The 25436-nt window shown below is 37.1% G+C and overlaps 1 protein-coding gene across 4 annotated transcripts in view; it reads left to right on the top strand.

Moving 5' to 3' along the window:
* NGLY1 (N-glycanase 1) overlaps positions 1–25436 on the top strand; it is a 65478-nt gene that overhangs the window by 36760 nt on the left and 3282 nt on the right. For 3 of the 4 annotated variants that reach the window (XM_058729715.1, XM_058729714.1, XM_058729711.1), the window contains 6 exons: positions 5249–5471; positions 9629–9750; positions 10730–10875; positions 13532–13642; positions 14924–15088; positions 19131–19316. In XM_058729715.1, coding sequence (XP_058585698.1) covers positions 5249–5471; positions 9629–9750; positions 10730–10875; positions 13532–13642; positions 14924–15088; positions 19131–19316 — 953 coding nt within the window. The remainder of the gene's footprint in view (positions 1–5248; positions 5472–9628; positions 9751–10729; positions 10876–13531; positions 13643–14923; positions 15089–19130; positions 19317–25436) is intronic. The other variant, XM_058729712.1, reaches the window with a different exon arrangement.

The raw sequence follows: 25436 nt of genomic DNA on the forward strand, positions 1-25436 counted from the left end.
CATGGGAGGAAAAATGTTGAGTGTTAAGGTGTGTCTAAGGATGAGGCTACCTAGACAGATGTTTTACTGGTTCTCTTCTCTTTTTGTTTTTATGTTTATTTAATGTTCTTGCGAGTGACAGAGGGACAGAGAGAGGGAGACATAGAATTTGAAGCAGGCTGCAGGCTCCAAGGTGTCAGCACAGAGCCCAATGTGGGGTTCAGACTCCTAACCCACGAGATCATCACCTAAGCCAAAGTCAGACACTCAGCCGACTGAGCCACTCAGGCGCCCCAATGGGTTCTCTTCTTATTCCCTCTTTTGTACACTAATGTCTGGTTTTCATAGGATGGAGTTAAGACCTAAAGTTGTTGATTTTATTTTTGTCACTGAAAAATTACCAGAAATCTATTCGTATGTTGTTTTTGAAGATGCTAAATTTATTAATCTAAAGTCTTTTTTTTTTTTTTTAGGTTTATTTATTTGAGAGAAAGAGTGCACAGGGGAGGGGCAGAGAGAGGGAGAGAGAGAATCCAAAGCAGGCTCCATGTTGTCAGAAGAGCTCAATGCAGGGCTCAGTCTCACAAACCATGAGATCACAACCTGAGCCAAAATCAGGAGTTAGGCACTTAACCAACTGAGCCACCCAGGCACCCCCTTGAAGTCTTGATTATAATTTTAAAATATACACTCCACACTCTAATATATTCTCCATATTTTCCCAGAATTTACCATCTAAAACAAACAAAAAAACCAAACACAGGCACACAACAAAAAAGAATTTAGCATCTAAGTCAAACCTTCCTTTAAGCCCCATAACTCTGAGCTTTCTGAGCTCTTATCCTCTACAGACAGGATTCCACTTGCATTTCTCTGAGCCATAATTAAGGATATTGCTTGATCAAGGAGCACTGTCCCTGGTGTCCCTGGCACACTCTGTGTGCCAGTTCTACTTCTGGCTGGGTGGCTGCAGTACCTAGAATGCAGAAATACAAGTATTCTGTCTTCCTTGCCCTTCTTTTCCCATTTTGATAATGACTATTTGGTGAACAGTATTAATTCTAAGTAATATTATGAGACTTGTTTGTTTAGTCCTTCCACCATTCACTCAGGTATTTACTGCATGACAAGCACAGTTCAAGGTGTTGGGGATACAGCAGTGAACAGAGCAAAGTCTGCTGTCATTGGGTGAGAGACTAAAAAAAACCCAATACGCAAATATAGCGCGTAGTGATAAGTGCTGGGAAGACAAACAAATCAGGATAACAGAATAGAGAGTGACTAGGAAGGATGCTGTTTGTATAGAGTTGTCAGGAAAGTCTTCTCTGGAAAGCGGGGATTTCCACTGCAGTTAGGGGGAACCAACAACTGCAAAGGCTCCCTGCGGTGCAGGTGAGCTTGGTCCCTATAAAGGATGGCAGGGAGGACATGGTGCCTGCCACAGAATGAACAAGACAGAGGTCAGAGAAGTAAAGGGGTACATTAGTTTCCTGTGTTTGCTGTAACAAGCGGTCACAAACTTGGTGACCTAAAACAACAGGAATGTATTCACTTGCAGTTCTGGAAGCCGCAAGTCCATAATCAGAATCGCTGGGTTGAAATCAAGGTGTCAACAGGGTCTCATTATCTCTTTCTGTTCCACTATCACATCACCTTCTGTGTATGTGTAGAATTTCCCTCTGCTTCCCTCTTTTAAGGGTACAGCATGCATTTAGGGCCCACCCAGATAATCCAGTATAATCCCACATCTCCATATCCTTAATCATATCTTCAAAGTTTTGTTTTGTTTTGTTTTGTTTTTTGTTTTTTTGCTATGTTAGGAGTTAGAGACTCCAGGGGTTAGAATATGCTTATCTTAAAAAAAAATATGCGGGGGCGCCTGGGTGGCGCAGTCGGTTAGGCGTCCGACTTCAGCCAGGTCACGATCTCGCGGTCCGTGGGTTCGAGCCCCGCGTCAGGCTCTGGGCTGATGGCTCGGAGCCTGGAGCCTGTTTCCGATTCTGTGTCTCCCTCTCTCTCTGCCCCTCCCCCGTTCATGCTCTGTCTCTCTCTGTCCCAAAAATAAATAAAAAAATGTTGAAAAAAAAAAAAAATTAAAAAAAAAAAAATATGCGTATCTTTTGGTGGACCGGTTTTCAGCCTACCAGAGGAGACCAACTGTGGTAAGAAAGGGCAAGAGTAGAAACAACTGTATCCTGAGTGAGATGGAAACGCATTGGAGGGTTTTGAGTGACATAATCTACCTTGCATTTTTGAAAAGATTACTCTGCTATAGGCACTTGATGGAGAAGGATGGCAGTGCTATATTTCTCAAGCTCATTTTTAATCTAATGCAAACTTTCATATTATATAAGTAAAGCTAGATTTGGAAAGCTTGGCGGCTCAGTCAAGTTAAGCATCCAACTTCAGCTTAGGTCATGATCTCATGGTTTGTGGATTTGAGTCCCGCATCAGGCTCTGTGCTGACAGCTTCAGATCCTCTGTTCCCCCTCTCTCCCTGCCCCTCCCCAGCACACGCACTCTCTCTCTCTCTCTCAAAAATAAATAAACTTTATTTAAAAATGCATTAAAAAAAAAAAAGAAGCTAGACTCTCCCTGCCAATCAGTCATATCTCTTCCATAGGTTAACAGCTATTATCATATGATGTGTTCCTTTTCATATCTTTTCCTATGTTAATACGTAGGAAATACACCCATAGTTACCTGTAAAAATAGTTTAAGCTGTGTGGATTTACATAAAATTTATCATCCCATATATCTTCAGTTTCTTGATGTTTTTCATTTACTAATGTGTTTTAAAAATCTTTTTAACTCTCCATAGTGTTCTATAGTATGCATGTACTATTATGTATACAGTTCCCTATTGATAAACATGGAGATTATTTACCATTTTTTTCTATGCTAAGTATTCCTGCAGTGAGAATTCCTGTAAAGCATGCCTCCTGGTGTATATATATGCACAAGTGTTTCTCTGGGATAAATATAAATGTCAAGGATGTGTTGATACTTTTATACTGTAATGGATCCTGCCAAACAAATTGCCTTCCAGTGTACATAAAAAGTGTCTTGAGAGTATTTGTTTCCACTTAATGAAATTATTGGACTTCTTTTATGGACTTTGAATTTATCTAATGGGTTTGCTAATATTCTTACCGATTTATAGAAGTTCTATATATATTCTGCGTACTTTTCTTTGTTAAACATGTTACTTTTTTTCTCCCAGTGTTCTTTGTTTAATTTCATGTAGTATATCTTTTGAAATTCATGTTACAAAGTTAATATAAGAAAATTAATTTTTTTTCCATTATTAATTTCACAATCTGCATCTTGCTCAAGAAGGCCCTTCTATACCACAAAGCCATAATTGTGTTCTTTTGTAATTTCTGCCTCTATAGTATTCCTCCTCTCAGTATGTTATGTAAATTCTGTTGTACCCAAATCATTTTTTTTTATTTAAAAAAAAATTTTTTTAACGTTTATTCATTTTTGAGAGACAGAGAGAGAGACAGAGCATGAGCGGGGAAGGGGCAGAGAGAGGGAGACACAGAACCTGAAGCAGGCTCCAGGCTCCAACCTGTCAGCACAGAGCCCGACATCGGGCTTGAACCCACAAACCGTGAGATCATGACCTGAGCTGAAATCGGGTGCTCAACCTACTGAGCCACCCAGGCGCCCCCCAAATCATTTATTGAATCGTCCATCCTCTTAGAACTACTTTGAAAGGCTAACTTCATGTTAAAAAAAAAAAATCTCTTTAAAAAAAAAAAAAAAAAGGGGCGCCTGGGTGGCGCAGTCGGTTAAGCGTCCGACTTCAGCCAGGTCACGATCTCGCGGTCCGTGAGTTCGAGCCCCGCGTCAGGCTCTGGGCCGATGGCTCGGAGCCTGGAGCCTGTTTCGGATTCTGTGTCTCCCTCTCTCTCTGCCCCTCCCCCGTTCATGCTCTGTCTCTCTCTGTCCCAAAAATAAATAAAAAATGTTAAAAAAAAAAAAAATCTCTTTGAAAGGCTAACTTCATCAGACATTATGTATCACTTAGAAATCTATTTTTCAGGAGTCTTCCTTTGTTTCAGTAATCTACTTTGTCTATTTTTCACCAATATCACAGTATTTTAATTATTTTTGTGATTTTGTAATGTGTTTTGACATGTATTAGATGAATTTATCTTATTGTTCTTACTCAAAGTTATGTTGACCATTTTGTCTTTCATGTGAATTTGCACTTTGTCAAATTTTATGAAAAATTACTTTATAAATTTTAATTACATAAAATTTGTAATTATTTTTAATTTTAATTGGCATTACATTAAATTACAGATTAATTAGTAGATAATTAACCACTTTAGAATATTGTTTTCCCATCCAGGAACATAATCTGTTTCTAGCCTTTATAGTCTCTAGGTTTTTGTATAATACAGTTTTTTTCTATTTTGAACTGTATCAAACAGAAATACAAAAACACCTATGACCAGCATTGAACTTTATTAGATCTTAACATTATGCCATATATTTCCTTCAAGTATGTTTTATTATCACTTCTTAATAATAAAACATGAAAAGATAGAAATGAGAACTCCCTAGATATGTCTTCTAGATTCATTTCTCTTCTCCTTCCCTTCTTTCCAAAGATACCACAGTCTTGAATATGATCAAGAGAAATCTTTTTAAAGTAGATATAATATTAATAGGCCATACATACCTGCTGGGGTTGTTACATACATTGTAGGCATTGTTCTCTTTTTAGTTGATGTGTGGTGAGTGTCCACAGATAGATTACATTGTGTAGTTGAAAGACTAAGAAAAGTTGATAGGGTGATTTTTTAGGTGTCTGGAATTCTCTGATTTCTGCTTGTGATTTTGTGATTGTTTCATGTTTACTGGTATATATACCTGATAACAAATTGAATATAGTCATTTTTAAATATTTTTAAGAATCAGAATGATTTTCTTACCTCCCTGTGTTTCAAGATCAATTCCACATTAACCGTAGTTCCCTGAGAGGTGGTTATGTTCAGCTCACTTTAGTACATAATGTCAGTTACGGTGGTAAATGGCATACTGCTATAAATGTGCAAGGCATTATGTCGTATTTCATCCTGATTCACGATATGCTGACAGTTCTTTTCTTGTATCATATTTGAGAATACCTTTTAGATCATCTTATATTTTCATATATTTCAGCTCCATATTTTAGAATAAAATATGTGTGTGTGTGTGTATTTTTAGTTTTTGTCAGCTTCAGATCTTACTTGGTTCTGTTTTAACTTCTCAGGTACTGATGTAAGTGAAGAGGATTTTCTTCTGCTGGAGCTTTTACACTGGTTTAAGGAAGAATTTTTTCAATGGGTGAATGACATTTTGTGCAGCAAATGTGGTGGCCAGACTAAGTCTAGAGGTGAATCATTATTTCCCAATGATGATGAACTGAAGTGGGGTGCGAACAGAGTAGAAGATCATTACTGTGATACATGCCAGTTCAGCAATCGATTCCCAAGGTGAGTGTCCACTGGACAGTAAAGTCAGAGTGATCTCTTAATGGAATGGTTAGAAAAGAATTTTTATTAAATGAGCTTTTTAATTATTAGAAATATATTCCTCTAAGACAGAGGTCAGCAAGCTATGGCTGGTAGGGTAAGTCCAGCCCACATCCTATTTTTGTAAATACTGGAACACATTTATTCTGATTTGTGTGCTTATGGTCTGTAACTCCTTTCACATTATAATGTCAGGGTTGAATACTGGCAACAGCGGCCATATGGCCTACAAAGTCTAAAGTAATTACTGTCTTAAAAATTTTTTTTTATTGTTTATTTATTTTTGAGAGAAAGAGATGGAGAGAGACCGAGCACAAGCAAGGAAGGGGCAGAGAGAGAGAGGGAGACACAGAATCCAAACCAGTTCCAGGCTCTGAGCTGTCAGAAAGAGCCCAACGTGGGGCTCTAACTCACAAACCGTGAGATCATGACCTCAGACAAAGTTGGACACTTAACCGACTGAGCCACCGAGGCACCCCAATTACTGTCTTTTTATAGGAAAATTTTGTTTACTCTTTCTCTAGCATATATTGAGTGTAGAGGCACCTGGATGGCTCAGTCAATTAAGCATCCAACTTGGGCTCAGGACGTGATTTCATGGTTCATGAGTTAGAGCCCCTCATCAGGCTCACTGCTGTCAGCTTGTGAGTGCAAAGCCTGTTTCAAATCCTCTGTCCCCCTCTCTCTGCCCCTCCCCAGCTTGGGCTCTCTGAAAAATAAATTAATAAATTTAAATAAATAAATATATAAAAGTGTGGTCTTAGCACATTTAATGCTATAAATCTTTTTTTTTTTTTATTTTATTTTAAGTTTCTTATTTGAAAGAGACAGCATGAGTGGGGGAGGGGCAGAGAGTGAGTAGGGAGAGAGAATCCCAAGCAGTCTCCACGCTGTCAGTGCAGAGCCCAACATAAGGCTCTCATAAAACTGCAAGATCATGACCAGAGCCGAAACCAAGAGTCAGTTGCTTAACTGACTAAATCATCCAGCTGCCCTAATGCTGTAAATCTTGTATTGTTCTTTTAATTACATAACTTGTAACTTTCTTTTTTTTTTTTAAATTTTTTTTTCAACATTTTTTAATTTATTTTTGGGACAGAGAGAGACAGAGCATGAACGGGGGAGGGGCAGAGAGAGAGGGAGACACAGAATCGGAAACAGGCTCCAGGCTCCGAGCCATCAGCCCAGAGCCTGACGCGGGGCTCGAACTCACGGACCGCGAGATCGTGACCTGGCTGAAGTCGGACGCTTAACCGACTGCGCCACCCAGGCGCCCCTGTAACTTTCTGATAACTTTATTAATAATTGATAGCACATAAAAATAACACTAATGGCATTAATAATACTACTGATACATTGTGATAGTAAACACAATGAGGTACATAAAATAATCATCAGATGCTAATATGGAAGGTAGAAGTATAATGCCATCATATTAACGACAGAATTTTAATCAGGTGCCTTCCCCACCCAATCTAATGTATCCTCATTATTTAAATTTTAAACTAAGGAAGTTTGAACTTTTCAATTAACTTTTTTTGTCCTTTAATTCACAAGCCTCTTATCAGGTTTTTTAAATTGGCAATACTTACAAACATTGGTCGTATCATCAGTCAAGAAAAGATACCAAGTTTTGAAATACCTCATTTTGGACACATAGGGACTTAGTTTTGTCCTACATATAGAGTTGGGGTGACGAACAGTATTAATTCTAGGCTAAGCTGGTTATGCAACTTGGCACAAGTAGTGTATAGAGGAGGCATAGGATGTGCTAATTCTGCCACTGTTACTGCTTCATGTAAATTGACATCTGTTTTTGGGGCGCCTGGGTGGCTCAGTCGGTTGGGCGTCCGACTTCAGCTCAGGTCATGATCTCGCGGTTTGCGAGTTCGAGCCCCGCATCGGGCTCTGTGCTGACAGCTCAGAGCCTGAAGCCTGCTTCCGATTCTGTGTCTCCCTTTCCCTCTGCCCCTCCCCTGCTCACACTCTGTGTCTCTCTCAATAATAAATAAACGTTAAAAAAAAATTTTTTTTAATTTACATCTGTTTTCAATTACTTTTAATTATGTTGGTCATAAATTTATTTAAATTAAGTAGTTTAATGGCATCTGTTTAAGGCAAACTTATCATTGCAAAGCCAATTCATTCATGCAGTGGTTTCCTTCTACAAGCTTATGGCCAACATCTCTGCTCAGCTAGGGCACTTTTCTTGCTTAGCTTTATCAGTGAAATCCTTCTCAATGCATTATGCAAAATTTGGTGTTCTCCAGTTTTATGATTATAATTACAGTAACTTTTTAAAAGATTGTGGCAAACATCTTCCAAAAAATAATTTCCAAATTAGCAAGCACCTTTAAGTGGTTAAGAAGAAAAAAGTTCCATCAAAAAGATCATTCTACAGTATAGTAGTATTTAATTTTTTTTTTAATTTTTTAATGTTTTTATTTATTTTTGAGAGAGAGAGAGAGACAGAGCATGAGCAGGGGAGGGGCAGAGGTGGGGGAGACACAGAATCTGAAGCAGGCTCCAGGCTCTGAGCTGTCAGCACAGAGCCCGACGCAGGGCTCAAAGTCACGGACTCTGAGATCATGACCTGAGCCGAAGTTGGACGCTCAACGGACTGAGCCACCCAGGTGCCCCCAGAATAGTAGTGTTTTAAGTAGAATTGAGTTCACTTAAGTTTTAAAATCTTTACTGAGTAGTTTGTTAAAGTTGTTTACCTTTTAAATACATGAGCTAATTATACCACTTGTTAGAATAATACTAATGCTTTAAGCAGATTTCCTAGAGAATCTCTGCCTGTCCATATCTTATCTGTCCTTCAGGTCCCAGTTCAAATACAAACTTTCCTCCCAACCACACTCTGTAACACTAAATCTGACCTGTTGTATATGGTTTTGTCACATTCTGCCTTCTTCCTGTTAATGCCTGTAAACTCCTTTAAGGCTGTACCACTGTTTAACCATTTTCCACTATAGATTCTAATACAATGCCTCATATATTCTAGGCTCTTTAATCATTATTTAAGTACGTGAAATGAAGCTAATATAAAATTGTATGTCAACTATATTTCAATTAAAAATAATTTTGGGGACGGGGACAAAACATAAGAGACTTAAGTACAGAGAACAAACTAACGATTACTAGAGGGCTATAGGTGGTGGGATGGGCTGAATGGGAAGGAGCATTAAGGAAGGCACTTGTTGGGATGAGCACTGTGTTTTATATAAAGGGGATGAATCACTGGAATCTACTCCTAAAATCATTAGTGCACTATAGGCTAACTAACTTGGATGTAAATTAAAAATAAATAAATAAATAAATGATAATAAAAAAGAAAAAACAAAAAAATTAATTTTTAAAAATGTGAAATTAAGAAATGTTGCTGTTTAGCACAGAGGTAATATAAATTATTTAAATTATTGATTATGATAATGAATCAAGGCTTTTCTATGGTTATTTTATTTTATTTTATTTTCAAATTTCTGGTGAGTTTCATCTCATACCATGCATGTAATATAAAGCTAATAATGGGACTGTAGTGAAAAAGCAAGCCATGATGTTAACCACAATTAGGAATGAAGTTCCATATAGTACATGATTAAAAAGCAAATATTAATAAAGGTACAAAATCAGCAAAATCATAATACATTTGAGTAAAATGCCAGCAAGTTATCATTGCTTATTAACGCAAAATCATACTTCAGGAAAAACTGACAACGAAACATAACAAACTTAACTGAATCCCAGTGTTACGCTCATCGTTTTAAAAAAAAGCAAATACTTTACCGGGAGCAAGACAAACTAAATTCTAAAAGAAAACATACTTTAGAAAACATACTTCAGTGAACATTAAAGCTATAGGACAAGTCCCCCGAATGTACAAAACTATCATAAAAGCTTTAATCTTTACCCTCAGACCGTAAAAATACATCATCTTCAGGGCCAGGTAAACAGAACCTGAAAATCCACCACCATTGCCAGAATCCCAAGGATCCCCTTCATTACTGGAACTCACTGCAGTGCAGATTGAGTCGGCCCTACATGCAGAACACCCCCTTTCAGTCCCTTTGCAGAGTTTGGTTGCAAAGTTGATAACTATGGTTATTTTAAAACAGGTATAATAACCCTGAGAAACTTTTGGAAACGAGATGTGGACGGTGTGGCGAGTGGGCCAATTGTTTTACGCTGTGCTGTCGAGCCTTAGGGTTTGAAGCTCGCTATGTTTGGGATTATACAGGTACGGAATGTGGTGTAAGCAAAGTAGTAGAGCTGTGCACACTTCAGGTTTGGGTTTACAGTCTGGGCTCATCGCTTTTTGTCTATTACTTTCTGGCCTTGTCAGCCTGAGCTCCCATTTGCCTTCTGTAAATAACACTAATACCAACCTTGTAAGTTTTTTGTATAGAGTTGTACACCTACCACTTTGCCTGGTACTTTAAACATGGCCTATAAACATTCTTTTATTAACCATTTACCGTGACATTTGTAACAGTGCTTTTTCTGTGTGAGTAATAACATGTAATATGCTGTAGAAACCTTTATTTTTGTAGAGATTAGTATAAAAGACATAGTAATCTTAAACCTCAGTATACAAAAAAAATGTAATAAAAGCCTTGTGAAATTTATGTTGTTCTTATTTAGAAATGATTTATCATCTACACGTTAAAAAGTTGTTTTCCTTGTTCTTAGAATTTTGCTTGTGTTTCTGTTGTTTTGTAGGATAAAATGAAACCTTCACTTAAGAGTTACTGTTCTCTTACAGTCAAATATAGAACATCAATAGCCAGAGATCCTTTGGGGGGCCTCCTACCTGTTCTGAGTCGTAAACGTCAAGAGAGACTGCAGTTTCCAAAGTGGCATTAGCTCCACATTAGCAAAAGCTGAGGCCCATGTTTCTGATGCCGTTGTTCAATATGTTCACCCTTTTAGAGTTATGGTTTACATAATTTTTAATGACACTTAAAACTAACCACCTTAAAGGACATTTTCCAAAAATATTTTTAAGGGTTTCAAAGAGAGAAATGAAAACAAATGTTCTGGAGTTTTGTGTGCCCCAAAAATGCTCGGTCCTATTAGCTAAAATTTAGACTGTTAGAAATTATTATACGATCCTTATCTTCGCAGTTTGTATGTAGTTGTTGGAAATCATTCTGGTTTTATAAACTTAACTTTTATATTCTTTCTTCCTGCTGTTTTCTTGTGTCTTACTTGAGTAGACCATGTCTGGACAGAAGTCTATTCACCTTCTCAGCAGCGGTGGCTGCACTGTGATGCATGTGAAGATGTCTGTGATAAGCCACTCCTTTATGAAGTAGGGTGGGGCAAGAAGCTTTCCTATGTCATAGCATTTTCTAAGGATGAGGTAAAGCATAAGAAAAAAAAGGGTTTTTTCTAAGAATAAAATAGAATTTCTTTCCTTTTTGGACAGCTTTTGAAGATATATTTGACATATAATAAGCAGCATACATTTAAAGTGTACAGTTTAATAAATTTTGTCACTTGTATGCACCCATGAAATCATCTTTGTAGTCAAGATAGTGAACATATGCACTATATCTGGAAGTTTCCTTATGTCCTTTGTTATCCCTCCTTTTTGCCCCTCTTTAGGCAACCATGGACCATGGATCTGCTTTCTCTCGCTGTAGATTTCTAGGTTGTTGTTTTGGTTTTTTTTTTTTAGTGTTTTTTTTTTTTGAGAGAGAGAGCATGCAAGCGGGGGGCGGGGGGAAGAGGGAATGAGAGAGAGAGAGAGAGAGAGAGAGAGAGAGAGAGAGAGAGAGAGAGATATCCCAAGTAGGCTCCACCCTGTCAGCACAGAGCCTAACATGGGGCTCAGTCTCACAACCGTAAGATCATGACCTGAGCCCAGATCAAGAGTCAGACACTTAACCAACTGAGCCACCCCAGCATCCCATTTCTAGAGTTTTATATAAAATGGAATTAATACAATATATATGCTCTTTTTGGTGGGCGTGATCTGGTGTCTTTTTCTCAGCACAATTATTTTGAGATTCACCCATGTTATACTCGTGTATCAATAATTTATTATTTTTATTGCTGAGTAGTATTCCATTGTATGCATGTACCCTAGTTTGTTTATCCATTCACCTGTTGAGGGGCAGTTAGATAATTTCCAATTTTTTAGTATTTCAAATAAAGTTGCTGTAAACACTTAAACACAAGTCCTTATATTGTCGTACGCTGTCTTTTCTCTTTGGTAAATGCCTAGAAGTAGAATGACTGAATTATATGGTAGAGCCATAAGAAACTGCTAAGCTGTTTTCCAGAATCCTGTGCCGTTCTGCATTCTCACCAGCAGTATGTGAGAGTTGTCAGTTTCTCTGCATCCTTGCTAACACTTAGTGTGGTTGTCAGTATGTGAGGTGGTATCTCATGGTGGTTTTCATCTGCATTTCCCTGATGACAAATGATGCCAGGTATCTTCCTGTGTGCTTATTTGCCATGCATCCTCCTCTTTGCCCATTTTTTTTTAAGTTGGGTTGTTCATTTTCTTATTGTTGAGTTTTGAGAATTCTTTATATATTCTGCGTATAAGTCGTTTTTCAAATAAATGCTTTGCAAAGATTTTCTCCTTGTCTGTGGCATGTCTTTTCATTCTGTTACAGAGTGACTTTTGAAGAGACAAAACTGAGAAAGTCCAGATTATCAATTTGTTCTTTCAGGGATTGTGCTATTTTCCTTTTAAAATGATGCATCGTCTGCATATAACACTGTATAGTTGCACATATACAGCATAATGATTCAGTATTCGTATAGATGATGAAATGATGGATTGTGCTTTTTGATGTTATAGCTAAGCAAGTTTTGCCTAGCCCAAGTCAGAATGATTTTTTCGTGTGTTTTCTTTTAAAAGTTTTATACTTTCAGTTTTACATTTGGGTCTGTCATCCATTTTGAGTTAATTTTTGTGTATAGTACAGTGTGTGGATCGAAAGTCATTATTTGCCAGATAGATGACAGATTGTTCTAGCATCATTTGTTGAAGAGGTCATCTTTTTTCCATTGACTTGTTTTTGTACCTTTGTCAAAAGTTAGTTATTTGATATGAATTTAATACAGTAAAAATGGAAAAAGTTTTTATTAGTTGAATATTATGAAATTAACTTTGTAGATAAGTTTTAAAAAGCTAAATATTCTGAAAATATCATTTTATCAGTCTTTCTTGAAAGTATACCTGTTAGAGCAGTTTAACCTACATTAAGAATCCAAGGGGTCGCCTGGGTGGCTCAGTTGGTTAAGCGTCCAACTTCAGCTCAGGTCATGATCTCACAGTTTCTAAGTTTGAGCCCCGCATCGGGCTGTGTGCTGACAGCTCAGAGCCTGGAGCCTGCTTTGGATTCTGTCTCCCTCTTTCTCTGCCTTCCCCCACTCACGCTCTCTCTCAAAAATAAACAAACATATGGGGCGCCTGGGTGGCTCAGTGGGTTGAGTGTCCGACTTCAGCTCAGGTCACGATCTCACGGTCCGTGAGTTCGAGCCCCGCGTCGGGCTCTGGGCTGATGGCCCAGAGCCTGGAGCCTGCTTCCGATTCTGTGTCTCCCTCTCTCTCTGCTCCTCCCCCGTTCATGCTCTGTCTCTCTCTGTCTCAAAAATAAATAAATGTTAAAAAAAATTTAAAAAAAATACATAAACATAAAATTAAAAAAAAATAAAGTATACATGTTAGAAAATGAATAAAAAGCATATTTTTTTTTCCTGCAGGTTTTAAAATTTCAAGCAAAGGATAGCATTTTAAAAATCTATTTAAGAATTCTGTACATTCTAAGAGCACCTGGGTGGCTTAGTCAGTTAAATGTCTGACTCTTGATCTCAGCTCGGATCTTCATCTCAGGGTCATGAGCTAAGCCCCTGCTTTGGCTCCAACGCGGGCATGAGGTCTACTTAAAAAAAAAAAAAAAAAAAAAAAAAAACAGATAAGAATTACATACGTTCCAGATAGTTAGCAGATTAAGGTTGATGGTTGTAATCTTGTCAACTATTGTATTCTGTAATTTGAGGTGGTTGATGTCACTTGGCGATACTCTTGTAAACATGACGAGGTAATCTCCAGAAGAACTGAGGTTAAAGAAGAATTACTTCGAGAAACTATTAATGGACTTAATAAGCAGGTATGGGCATTTGTCATTTTTGAGAAGACATTTGAAGTTTTTTATGTAATCAAGAATGGCCAGTTTTTAACCCATTGAAATTCTTAAAGTAATAGCATTACTTTGCAAGCAAAAGTATTTTAATATGTTAAATGTCTTTTCGTTCATTGAAAATTTTGAGGACCCCTTTTAAATATTGTGGTAGTTTTATGCATTAAATTGTCACATCTCAAAGTTTAGTGAAACAAAATTTCAATGTATGTAATACTAGGCATCAAAAGTATGTTGCTTTATTTTTCAAAGAAATTATGTCTTGAATATAATTACACACACTTGTCCAAGTGTGGAAACTTTTGAAACAAAGCACAGGAAATTGTTAACAATGACTACTTTTGAAAAGAGGAACTGGAAGTTCAAAAAGGAAGATTCGGTTTTTATTTTATATCCGTTTGGTAGTATTGAAATTTTTTACTATTACACACATGTGGGTTCTTCTGTGATTTAAAAGCCAGACCATCAATTTTGTTTCTTGGCAGGCAGTTAGAATCACCTTAATCCGGTGGTTGAGATTCAGGGTGAAGTTTCCATCTGTTTGGAATTTCACCTTCTGATGTGCAGCCCTTCAAAGATCCTAAACTGAATATCTGGAGTATTAACTAGAGGCTCTCACCTTGAAATGCTCTGAACTCCGCTGTATTTACTCCACAGTACTGTGATTCTGTAAAAATTCTGCTGTGTTTTTCAGCACGTTAGCTGTCATTTTGTGCTTGGCTTCTCTCCCTCTTTAGCTCATACCAGTTAATAATTGGCAAAGCCTGGAAGGGAAAAGAGGTGGAGTATGTTCAGTTCACCTCAATTCATTTCTTTCCCTGGGATCTTAGCTTCTACAGCTGTGCTTGCCTTGGTAGCCTGCTGTTGCATTTAAACAGGGGTTTGTTTGTGTCTGCATGTAATGTTTTGCCCAGCTTTGTACCTTTTCTCAGTAGGACAGTTGGTCTGACACAAGGTAGTCTATCGTAGCTGGAAGCAGAAGTTGCCACCTTCATTTTAAATGTAGGACAGTAAAGATCATGAAGAGTTGGGTTATGGATCTTAAATGATTTCTTCACATAACATTTGTAAAATTATTTTCAGTTTTCCACAGTGACCTATTACTTTTCCAAATAACTACATGTGAACAAAAAGTTGGTTACGTCTGTCAGGATCCCATTAAAATATGAATGTTTTAAGTATATACTTACTTAGAGATGGACCTCTGCACTTCCCTAATCTTAATGACTTTTTTTAAAACATGAATTACAGAGGCAAGTATCTTTGTCGGAAAACAGAAGAAAAGAACTTCTCCAGAGGATAATCGTGGAACTTGTTGAATTTATATCTCCCAAAACCCCTAAGCCTGGAGAACTTGGTGGAAGAATATCTGGGTCAGTGGCTTGGAGAGTAGCCCGAGGTGAAATGGGTCTAGAGGTATTTAATTCATTATAGCATCATAATCTTTTCACTTGACTGCTTCCTATAGTGTGCTCTTTACTTACAGAAATGCATTTGCCAGGACCTTTCAATTAACTTTTTACAGTAATTGTGAAAAGACATAAACGTTTGAAGAGAAGCAATAATTGATTGACATAGTATATTCACATGCAGGAGTAAGGAAAGCATTTTAAAATGGGATTTTCCTATGTAAATTTTTAGTATAGTATAACTGTTACTAAAGTACGTACAGAAAAAAATGCACAAATTATAAGTGTGTATAGCTTAACAAATTTGTGCAAATTGAGCATCCATGTAACCACCAACCAGAGTGGCAGATAGGCCACCAGAATCCCAGGAATGGCCATGAGTTCCCTTCCAGTCACTTCTTCCACCACTAAGAGTAACCATTATCCTGGTTTCTAACCTCATAGATTGATTTTGCCTATTATTGTGCTTTATGTAAATGGAATTGTACCATATGTACTCTTTGGTGAAGAGTTTTTTTCTTTTAACATGAAATTCATGAAATTCAGACTTGTTGCTGCATGGTTATGGCACATTTTTTCTCACTGAAATATAATATGTATAAATGCAGTTTATCCATGCCACCATTGATGGGCATTTGAGTTTCTAGGTCTTGGATGTTAAAAATTGTACTGCTGTGAACATTTATATACATGTTTTCAGTGAATGTATTTATGCATTTGACTTTGATTTATACCTAGGAGTGGAATTGCTAGGTCATAGGGAAGGAGTATGTTCAGTTTGGGTAGATATTGCCAAGCAGTTTTCCAGAGTGGTTGTGCCAGTTTACACTCTGACCAGCAGCGAATGAGAGTTTTTCACATATTTGCCTGTAGTTGGTATTGTCTTTTTCATTTTAGCAGTTCTGGTGGTGTGTAGTACTATTATATTGTGATTTTACCTTGCATTTTTGCATTTACCTTGATGACTAATGAAGTTGAATGCCTGTCCTGTAAATTTTTGGATATCATCTTTTGGGAAGTGCCTGTTTAAGTTTTTCAAAATAGGATTTTACACATTTTAGAAAAGCTTGTTTTACCTTTTTAGAAATTTTTTTTATAGTACAATGAGACAAATAATAGAATCTGGATAATTCAGTGAAGGAAAGTATTTATTTCTTGTTATTTACTTGCCTATATCTGTTATTGGCTAGAAATGATCATTGCTGCTGTGATTACTATTGCCAAATTTATATTAAGACATTCTCTCTTGATTAATGTCCCCAAATTAAATAATGAACAATGGACATATGCCTGTAGTTAGGGGCTAGGTGAAAAGCAATGTGTCTGTAATGAACATTAAGAAAGTACAGTAGACTGTCCCTTGCCCTTAGGAAACTTAAAGTTGACTCATAAATGTCTAAGAAGGTATGTAATGAAAAATGCTTGGAACGAAAATACCCACCACAGTATCATATCAAACAATTCCAAACAAAATAGAGTTTTATATCTACTTTTTCTAGATTTGCCATTGTTGCAACTAATTTCTCCAGTAAAGGAATGTGTCCAAAATGGGTTAATTATCCCCAGTAAACTTTATGTTTGCTTTTTAATTTACTTCATCATCTTTAGGAAGCAGTTGGAAGGGTTGGTTCAGCCATAGAATTACACGATCTAAATTCAACAGATAATTCAAATCACTGCTGATGCAGTGAAGTTACAAGTATAAATCTAAATGAAGCCAATTTAAAAGAGCTAATTTAATTCACAGCTGTGTTCAATTTAAATAAAACGTCGATATTATTTAGGTCTTTATTCTTTTTTCTTTTTATGGATGGATGTGCTTCCTCTCTTGTATGGCATATAAGTTGATTAAACTTTAAAAATATGAATTGGGTCATATGCCTGGATTGTCTTCCCTTTTGAAATTTTTTTTTTAAATTTCTGTTACTGGAGACCATTAGGGCCATGGATTTAAAAAATCATTTTCCTCTTTAGAAGTAGATGTTCATTTTAAAAGTTAATTGAAAAATGTTGGTCCTAAAAAATAATGGAACTCTACCTTGAAATCATTTGGAAAAAGAAGGAAACATTGGTGATATCATTTCCAGAAAGAAAATTTTATCTTAATCTTAGAGTTAAAAGATTTTATGAAATATTAATGTTATTCTGAATCTAGATTACTCAGTTGCATACACAATTACGTTCAGTAGCATAAATATTTTTCTTTTCTCTTTGGTAATTAGTTATCCTTTGTTAAGTAGTAGATAATGCTACTTTTGAATTTTATTTCCATTGGGTTTATGTCAGCACCCTAAAATATTTTTGATAAAGAAGAAAAGAATTGGGGAGTTTTGTTATATGCTTGTTTTGAAATTATAATCCGTAATTATAAATCAGTTTCTAAAAATAAGCTGCTTTTTTTTTTAAACCTTTTTAACAGTGATATTCATAGGTTCTACTAGGAAATTCTGTTTTTCTACATTTTATATTACTGCTTAATAATTCCAACAGTGATATATACACACACAAACATTATTTTTTCTCTTTTTGTTTCTAAGATGTTTTATATTTTGCTTATTGATTGTTATGCATTTGAAGTTTTCATATTGTTTAATACCTAGTACCCAATGTTTAACAAGAAAGCATTGCCTACTATTTTGGTTGATTAGCAAATACTGTGGCAAGACATTGACACAGACTAGAGCACTGGTTCTCAGTGGTGGTTGATTTTGCCTTCCAGGGGATATTTGGCAATGTTTGGAGACATTTTTGGTTGTCACATTTGGGCGGAGGGGTGCCACTGCCATCAAATGGACAGAGGCCTGGGCTGCTGCTAAACAACCTGCAATGTACTGGGCAGCCCTTACTACAAAGAATTAATTGTCTGGCCCAGATGCTACTATGCCCATGTCTAAAGGACAGGGACCAGTGTTTTAGTGGCATATAAAGATGTGGGATAGGGGCGCCTGAGTGGCTCAGTCGGTTGAGCGTCTGACTTTGGCTCAGGTCATGATCTCACAGCTTGTGAGTTCGAGCCCCACGTCGGGCTCTGTGCTGACTGCTCAGAGCCTGGAGACACAGATTCTGTGTCTTTCTCTCTCTCTCTGCCCCCTCCCCTGCTCACACTGTCTCTCAAAAATAAATATTAAAAAACAAATTTTTTAAAGATGTGGGATAAATGTATCCTCTTTCTCAAACTTTAGATTCACTCAGTGATTTCAGATTTCTAGGGATTGATTTTCATTACAATAAACATGGATTTATTTCGGGGCTAGGATGCAAATTTTTCCTGGAATTTTAAGGTAAAACATGGGCTTCACACATGTAAGAAGTTTGTTTCAAGCTATGTATCCCAGGCACTCTCCTACCTTAGAGTATCAAGAAAGGACAGTGATGAAATGGCTTTAAGTTGAGGCCTGAAAGAAGAGAAAGAATCAAGTATATGGAGAGTAGGAAAACAACATTCCAGATAGCAGGAACAGCATGTCAAGACCCTGAGGCAGGAACTAGCTGGACCTTTTTGAGGAGCTAATGGAAGACTACCATGAGATTGGTTTGAGAAGTAAGCAGGGAATGGATCATTTAGAGCCCTGTTAGCCTTGGTAAAGGTTTGGAGTTTAAGTACAGTGGGAAGTCATTGGAGTGAGCTAAGCAAGAAAGTGACATATCCCAATTTACATTTCTAGAAAATCACTTTCATTACTATGTGGAGCTTGGATAGGAAAGGTAAGAGTTGATAGCTGGGAGTCAACTTTAGGAGACAACTGAAGGAATACAGTTTGGAGATGTTGGTGGTAGAAATGAACAAAAGTAATGAATTTAGGTTGAACATAAATCACAACAATATAAATCAGAGCTATGGTTTATACTTCTCATTTTCTGTTTAGTAATTTTTGGAGCTATATCCACATCATACTAATCATATTTAACCTATAAAATGTTTTCCAAATTTTTTAATGGTACCAACTCTTCATTTTCAAGTTGAAGGAATCTCTTAACCACTGGATGTAGCAGTTCTTCATATATAGTCTTCCATTATGTTGAAAAACTAATTCCGCTTTCTTTTTAAGAGAAAAGAAACCCTGCTCATTCCGTCTGAAAATGAGAAGATTTCCAAACAGCTCCACCTTTGTTATAATATTGTGAAAGATCGTTACGTCCGAGTTTCAAATAATAATCAAACCATTTCTGGATGGGAGAATGGTGTGTGGAAAATGGAATCCATATTCAGAAAAGTTGAAACAGACTGGAACATGGTAATTTCCTGCATGAAGCTGTTTGAAAACTTTGTCATTGTTTTTAAACAAACATAGATTGGCTTCATTTTTCAGTTGTGTATAATGTGAAAACTGATATATCAAAAGTACTTTTAGTAATCCTTAAACCTGTAAAACAAAATCCTGCTCCCAACGTTTAATCAAAAGTCCATAAGACAGTTGTGCATTTATATCAAGGAAGCATCCATTTTCATCAAAGAGGCTGAATTTAATTCATTCATGAGGAAAAAGAATCACATATATGACCAACTTGTGACTGGTTTTTTGCATGAATATATAAAATACACTGTTATTTAATCCTTTCACAGATACTTGTTGATTGCCTACTAAATGCACATTTAACCCAAAGTCCCAAGAGCTAAGCATTTAACATGCTTTCATTTCATAAGAATGTGGATGACTGAACAGTAATACTGGCTATTTCTTCTTTGTGTCCTGAAAAAGAAAGAAATGGATGCTGGACTATAGTATTTCACTTATACCAGCTTGCACATTGTTTTCACATGTTCCCAGTTAATAGTAAGAAGCTTTGCTTTTAAAGTGTCCTACCACTTAGACACACACCAAAAATAAACTCAAAACTATTCACATGACCTCAGCAGATCGAACCATATTATTGATAGATTTTCATAGGAATTAGTGAACTTAGAGGGAGCTTTTAAAGTTAACTTGCCAGGATGTTTGGGAAGGGAAGTTGCTCATTTTCAGGACACATTGGCTAGATTTAAAGAGCGAGTCACAGGTTAGCAGCTGCTAGTGTATAGGAGCATCTACAATGTGCTTGTCACCGTACTAGGCATTAGAGTGCAGAAGACGTAAGGGTAAGATCCCTGCTTTTTTTGGGTTTTTTTCCAGTCATAAGTTTTTGTTGTAAAATTTACCTTGGTGCTTGTTTTGGTGATCTTTTTATATTAAACTAAGAATCACTTGCCAACGTTAATAAAATTGTATAAATTATTCCTCTTGGGTTAAAGAAGAACATAAAAAATATGTTGAAAGGTGAAAATTTGAATTTTAAGATCTGTATATCTATAATTGATTATACAGTTAATGAGGAAGGGTAAACTTCTCTGGAAGACTATCCTTAGCCTGAAAGTTCTTCTGAACAGAAAGCAGGATAGGATAGACATGTTATTTATCCAAGGACTAAGCTGTCATTGCGGAACTAAAGAAAAAGTATGCCTTTTTCCTAACCATCAGTGTTAATGGAGAAAATTAATGGAAAAAAAAACAATGACATGCTGCAGAAGATGTGATGTGATGAAAAGCAGGTCGATTCTGTCTTATTCACTCATTTGTTCATCAGCAAACATTTACTGAATGCCTGTTATGTCAGGCATTGTTCTTGGCTCCATGGATAAAAAGATAAAGATACGGTTTCTGCCCTCACAATCTAACAGGGAAAGCTGAAGCACAAACAGCCATCTTACCCAGGATGCAGAGTGCTATAATAAGGATATCAACACATTGCTATGGAAACACCAAGGAGGGAGTAATTAGCTCTGGCTGTGGGAGTTGGGGACAGCTCTGTAGAGCAGGAGACATTTGAGCTGGACGCTGAAGGATGAGTAGGTGTTCATAAAGCAAGGGAACAGTAGGGGAAAAGCATAGATTACATGGCATGTTTTGAGTTCTCTAAATAGACCATTGTGCCCAGAGGGTATATTGTATGAGTAAGATTTAAATAATGTAAATGAGATGTAGAGGCCATTAAAAAAAGGCTCCTACTCAATTAAAGTTTATGCCTTGATTTACCTTTACAAGGGGTATCACTTTTTAAAAGTTGAATGAATCTTTGTCCAGTTATAATATTTAATACCAAATGAAGAAAAATAGTTGAATCTTAATTACCCCTAAAGAGTCTAATAACTCAGAAGTAATATATTGCCATTGAAACATTGAATTTTCCACCTAGAAATAAGTCAATATTTTTAGTTTTGTACTAGCATGTTCCCAATTAGGGATTCTCTAGGTCCGCTAAATAGAAGAAGAAACCTACCTATTTCCCACCACACCTTCCTCAGTAACCTCCAGCCTGGAATCATGACAGCACATGCAGCCTGCTCTCAGATATTTAGAACAGATTCTTACCCTCTCAAAGAGCTAGTCTCCCAGGAACACAGAGACTTACTAAATTCTACTACTTAGCAAATACATTGTTCAGTGATGTCTAATTTGGAAGAAATATAAAAAGCTGAATCAAGAAAACCAGTATGCCTTTTAGGAGGCAGGTGACAACACCTTGATAAAAGTGTTAATAGCTTCCTAACTAGTCTTTCTGCATCTGCTCTGGTCCCTTCATAGTTGTTTTCCATGGCGTAAGGCAGAAAAGCATTTTCCAAACCCCAGTCGTTACTGAGTGCTCTTAAGGCAGGAAACAACTCAAGTCTCTTCTGAGTCTGGCCTCTGCCTTCTTGGCCTCGCCTTGCTCCATGGTACCCCCTTGCTCTGCATTGCAGAGCAATGCATTGCATTGCATTGCATTGCCCTTCTCACCTCTCCACAGGACTTCTTTTACTTTCCTTTTTGTTAGATTCACTTATTCCTTTCCTTCGAGCTTGATGTAAGCCTCACTCCCTCCAGTCCCAGCTAGCTGGATTCATTTCTCCCTTTATTTATTCACTGTACCATGTACCCCTCCTTCTTGACATTTATTCAACAAATATAATAGATTATTTGTCTCTATCCTACCAGATTGTAAACATTCTCATAGAAAAGACTTTGTCTTTCTACTCCATTGTCCTCTCAGTATGCATCTGTCTAGCATAGTGCCTGAGAAATGTTTAGTAAAGATGGCTGGATGCAAGAAAGAATTTTTGAATGTATGTGGCATAAATTCTGTACCACCCTCAAACTGTGTAGGGTATCAAAAATAATCTATCTTCATTTGGATTGCCCCTTGCATGTTTTTAAGTACTTTGAATTTTTGCAAAGTATTGTTTTTGTCAGTAGAGTCATTTTAGCACTTTTTGGGGTATGGCATTAGTCATTAGTCATTCAGTAAGTGTGCATTGTCAGACATTGTGCTTGGATGTGATATGATGTGCTTGGACATGATGTAATGTTAAATTAAGAGTCAAGCATCAAGGTGAGCTTAGACTAGTGAAGGAAAAAGACATGGACCAGCTGTTTAGATTGGTGAGATGAGTGGTAGAAGAATATGGGTCTGTATATGACTCCAAGGGAGAGAAGACAGAAGGAAGAGCCACTCTCCCTTCTTGAGTCAGAGATGACCTTGCAGAAGAACTAATATCTGAATAGGCTTTTAGAGAAGGAGGCAGTGGACGAGTTTCTCAGTGTGGAGACAGGATGTGGAAGGGAGCATGAGATAGAGCATGTGCAAAAACACTGAGGTGAGAAACGTCTGGTATATTCAGGGGAAAGTAGTAGGGAATATGGAGGAGAATGGTGGGAAATGAGACTAGAGAGGTAAACAGGGGTCAAGTTCCAAGGACTTTGATTACCTTGCAGTTATGTAACAGGAAACCACGAGAGACTTCAGACAAAGGAAGGACAAGATCACACTAGTGATCGGAGGTAATTCAGAGGCTGCCGGTAGGAGAAATAGGCAGAGTATAGAAAGATACTAAATGCAGTGGGGACTGACCGATTCACGTTTGATTTCAGTGATAAAATGGAATAACCAAAATAAGATTAATGAGCAATACCAACCAGTCTATAAGTATTAAATTAAAATCTCTTGAAATATAGCTGTTCTGTTAGGTATCTGTAGTCATGACTAACTATAGAGTGCTGCACAGTAAACTTAATTAGAGTTCATCTTAACAGGCAAAACAGAAGAATCATTTTAAGAGTATAGTGAAGAACAGCTTCAACAGTGCAGCACAAACCTCCAGAAAACCATAACAGTGGACAAAACAGCCTGGCATGTAGTAATCAGGCACCCTTTAAGTGAAGATCTAGGATGTGAAATACATAAAGCATAAAGAAGCTGACATGCAAATTGTTCTCAGTCTTGAAAATAGTGGTTACAGCCATAATCCAAAGGACAAGTTTACATTGTGTACATTGTTAGGGGCAAAGCTTAGACTTTCCAGCCACAGACAGACTGGTCTTGTTCTCACCCACAGGTTGTAATCTGCCTGTTCTGTGTGTGCCTTACAGTTGCCAGAAAGGGACAGGGATAGGTCACCGGAGGGAGGGGTGGGGTGCTGTGTAGATTTCGGGTCTGTGGAAGAAAAACTCCATGACTTCTGATTTTACTGTCCCTATTGCAAAAGTGAGGTGGCTCTTAGTAGTCCCTGAAATTGCAAGACCAAGCATGTAGAACTTGCCCACAACAAGTGATATCTATGCATTAAAAAACCAACATCCAAAAATTTGTCTAAGATAACACTCAAGAAGTTAGGAGCAACCAGTAGTTACAAAAAAAATGGTTTGTTTTTTCATCTAGATAAAACAATTGAATATTTGAGAGCTTATAAAATATTTTTTTCTCCTAAATAAATTATAAGTACTGGTTTTGTTGCTATTACACAGAAAGGACTACGGTTGGGTGTTTATATAAATCTTACTGTTTTGGCATATTTCAAATGATCAAACTGAGCATATGCTTGGTAACTTCTACCTCTAAAAACGCTGAGTTAGGGGTGCCTGGGTGGCTCAGTCGGTTGAGCGACCGACTTCGGCTCAGGTCATGATGTCACAGTTTGTGAGTTCGAGCCCTGCGTCGAAACTCTGTAAGTATAGTTTTAAAAGTAAAATGTAAGGGAAAACTGTAAGTATAGTTTTAAAAGTAAAATGAAGGTATTCATGAGGAAATGTTAGGCTGCCAGCTCAGAGCCTGGAGCCTGCTTCTGATTTTGTCTCTCCCTCTCTCTCTGCCCCTCCCCCACTAATGCGCTGTCTCTCTCTGTCTCAGAAATAAATAAACATTAAAATTAATTAATTAAATAAATAAATAAATAAAAATGCTGAGTTAAAATAACTTGGTTAAAATGGTACAGAAAATATATTGTGAGAAAAAAGTGACATGAATTTTCAGTATCAGTAGTCTTTTATTTCCATATACTATTTCTTTAGCCTGGGAGACCTTTTATTTTTTCACAATGTGTTTGAATGTTTATTTAAGCATTTAAGAGTTCAGTGTTGAATCCCATCCTGTCCTTTAACTTTTTTGGTCTTAAAAGCTGATGCCTTTAGGACTGAAAAATGTAAATTATAGAACAAGCAGTTCTGTCAGACATGTTCAACAGCTATTGAAAACCTTCTTATGATAGTTAAAGTTGTGGCCCAGACCCCCTTGGTATAATTAAGATAATTCTAATCTCAGGGCACCTGGGTGGCTAAGTCCGTTAAACATCCAACTTCAGCTCAGGTCATGATTTCGCAGTTTGTTGGTTTGAGCCCCACACCAGGCTCTGCGCTGACAGCTCAGAGCCTAGAGCCTGCTTCGGATTCTGTATCTCCCTGTCTCTCTCTGCCCCTCCCCCGCTCATGCTCTCTCACTCTCTCAACAACAAATAAACATTAAAAATTAAAAGCAAAAAAAAAGTTCTGGGGGTAAGCTAGAAATTTGAAATTACCCTAACATCAATCTTTCATATTTTACGTCCACACTTTGGCAAGGGTGGGACAGGGGGAGGGGGAGCTTTTATTAGACTACTGAGCTCTAAAAAGACTTAAGACATAAAATATATATATGTATATATATATAGAGAGAGAGGGAGAGAGACATATATATGTATATATATAGAGAGAGAGACATAAATTTGAATGTATTTATTTGTCTTAAGATAATTTTCCCCTGGTCTTTTCGTTTCTCTAGCCACCTTTCTTCCAATAACTGTTTGGCTCATCTTTTCCAGATAATCCCCTTTACTAGCCACTCCTTTGAAAGAGTAATTAAGCTACAGATAATCCCTGTAAATGGCCAGGAGTTTAGGTTTAATGTATGAGCCAGTTGCTCTACATCCTAGACCATGCAAATGATAGGAAGGAAGTGAGCCTTTAAAAACATTAATTAGCATGAATAGACACTTCTCTAAAGAAGACATCCAGATGGCCAACAGGCACGTGAAAAGATGCTCAACGTCGCTCCTCATCAGGGAAATACAAATCAAAACCACACTCAGATGT

This window comes from Neofelis nebulosa, chromosome 5 (genome assembly GCF_028018385.1).
Source record: "Neofelis nebulosa isolate mNeoNeb1 chromosome 5, mNeoNeb1.pri, whole genome shotgun sequence".
Taxonomy (NCBI): Eukaryota; Metazoa; Chordata; class Mammalia; order Carnivora; family Felidae; genus Neofelis; species Neofelis nebulosa.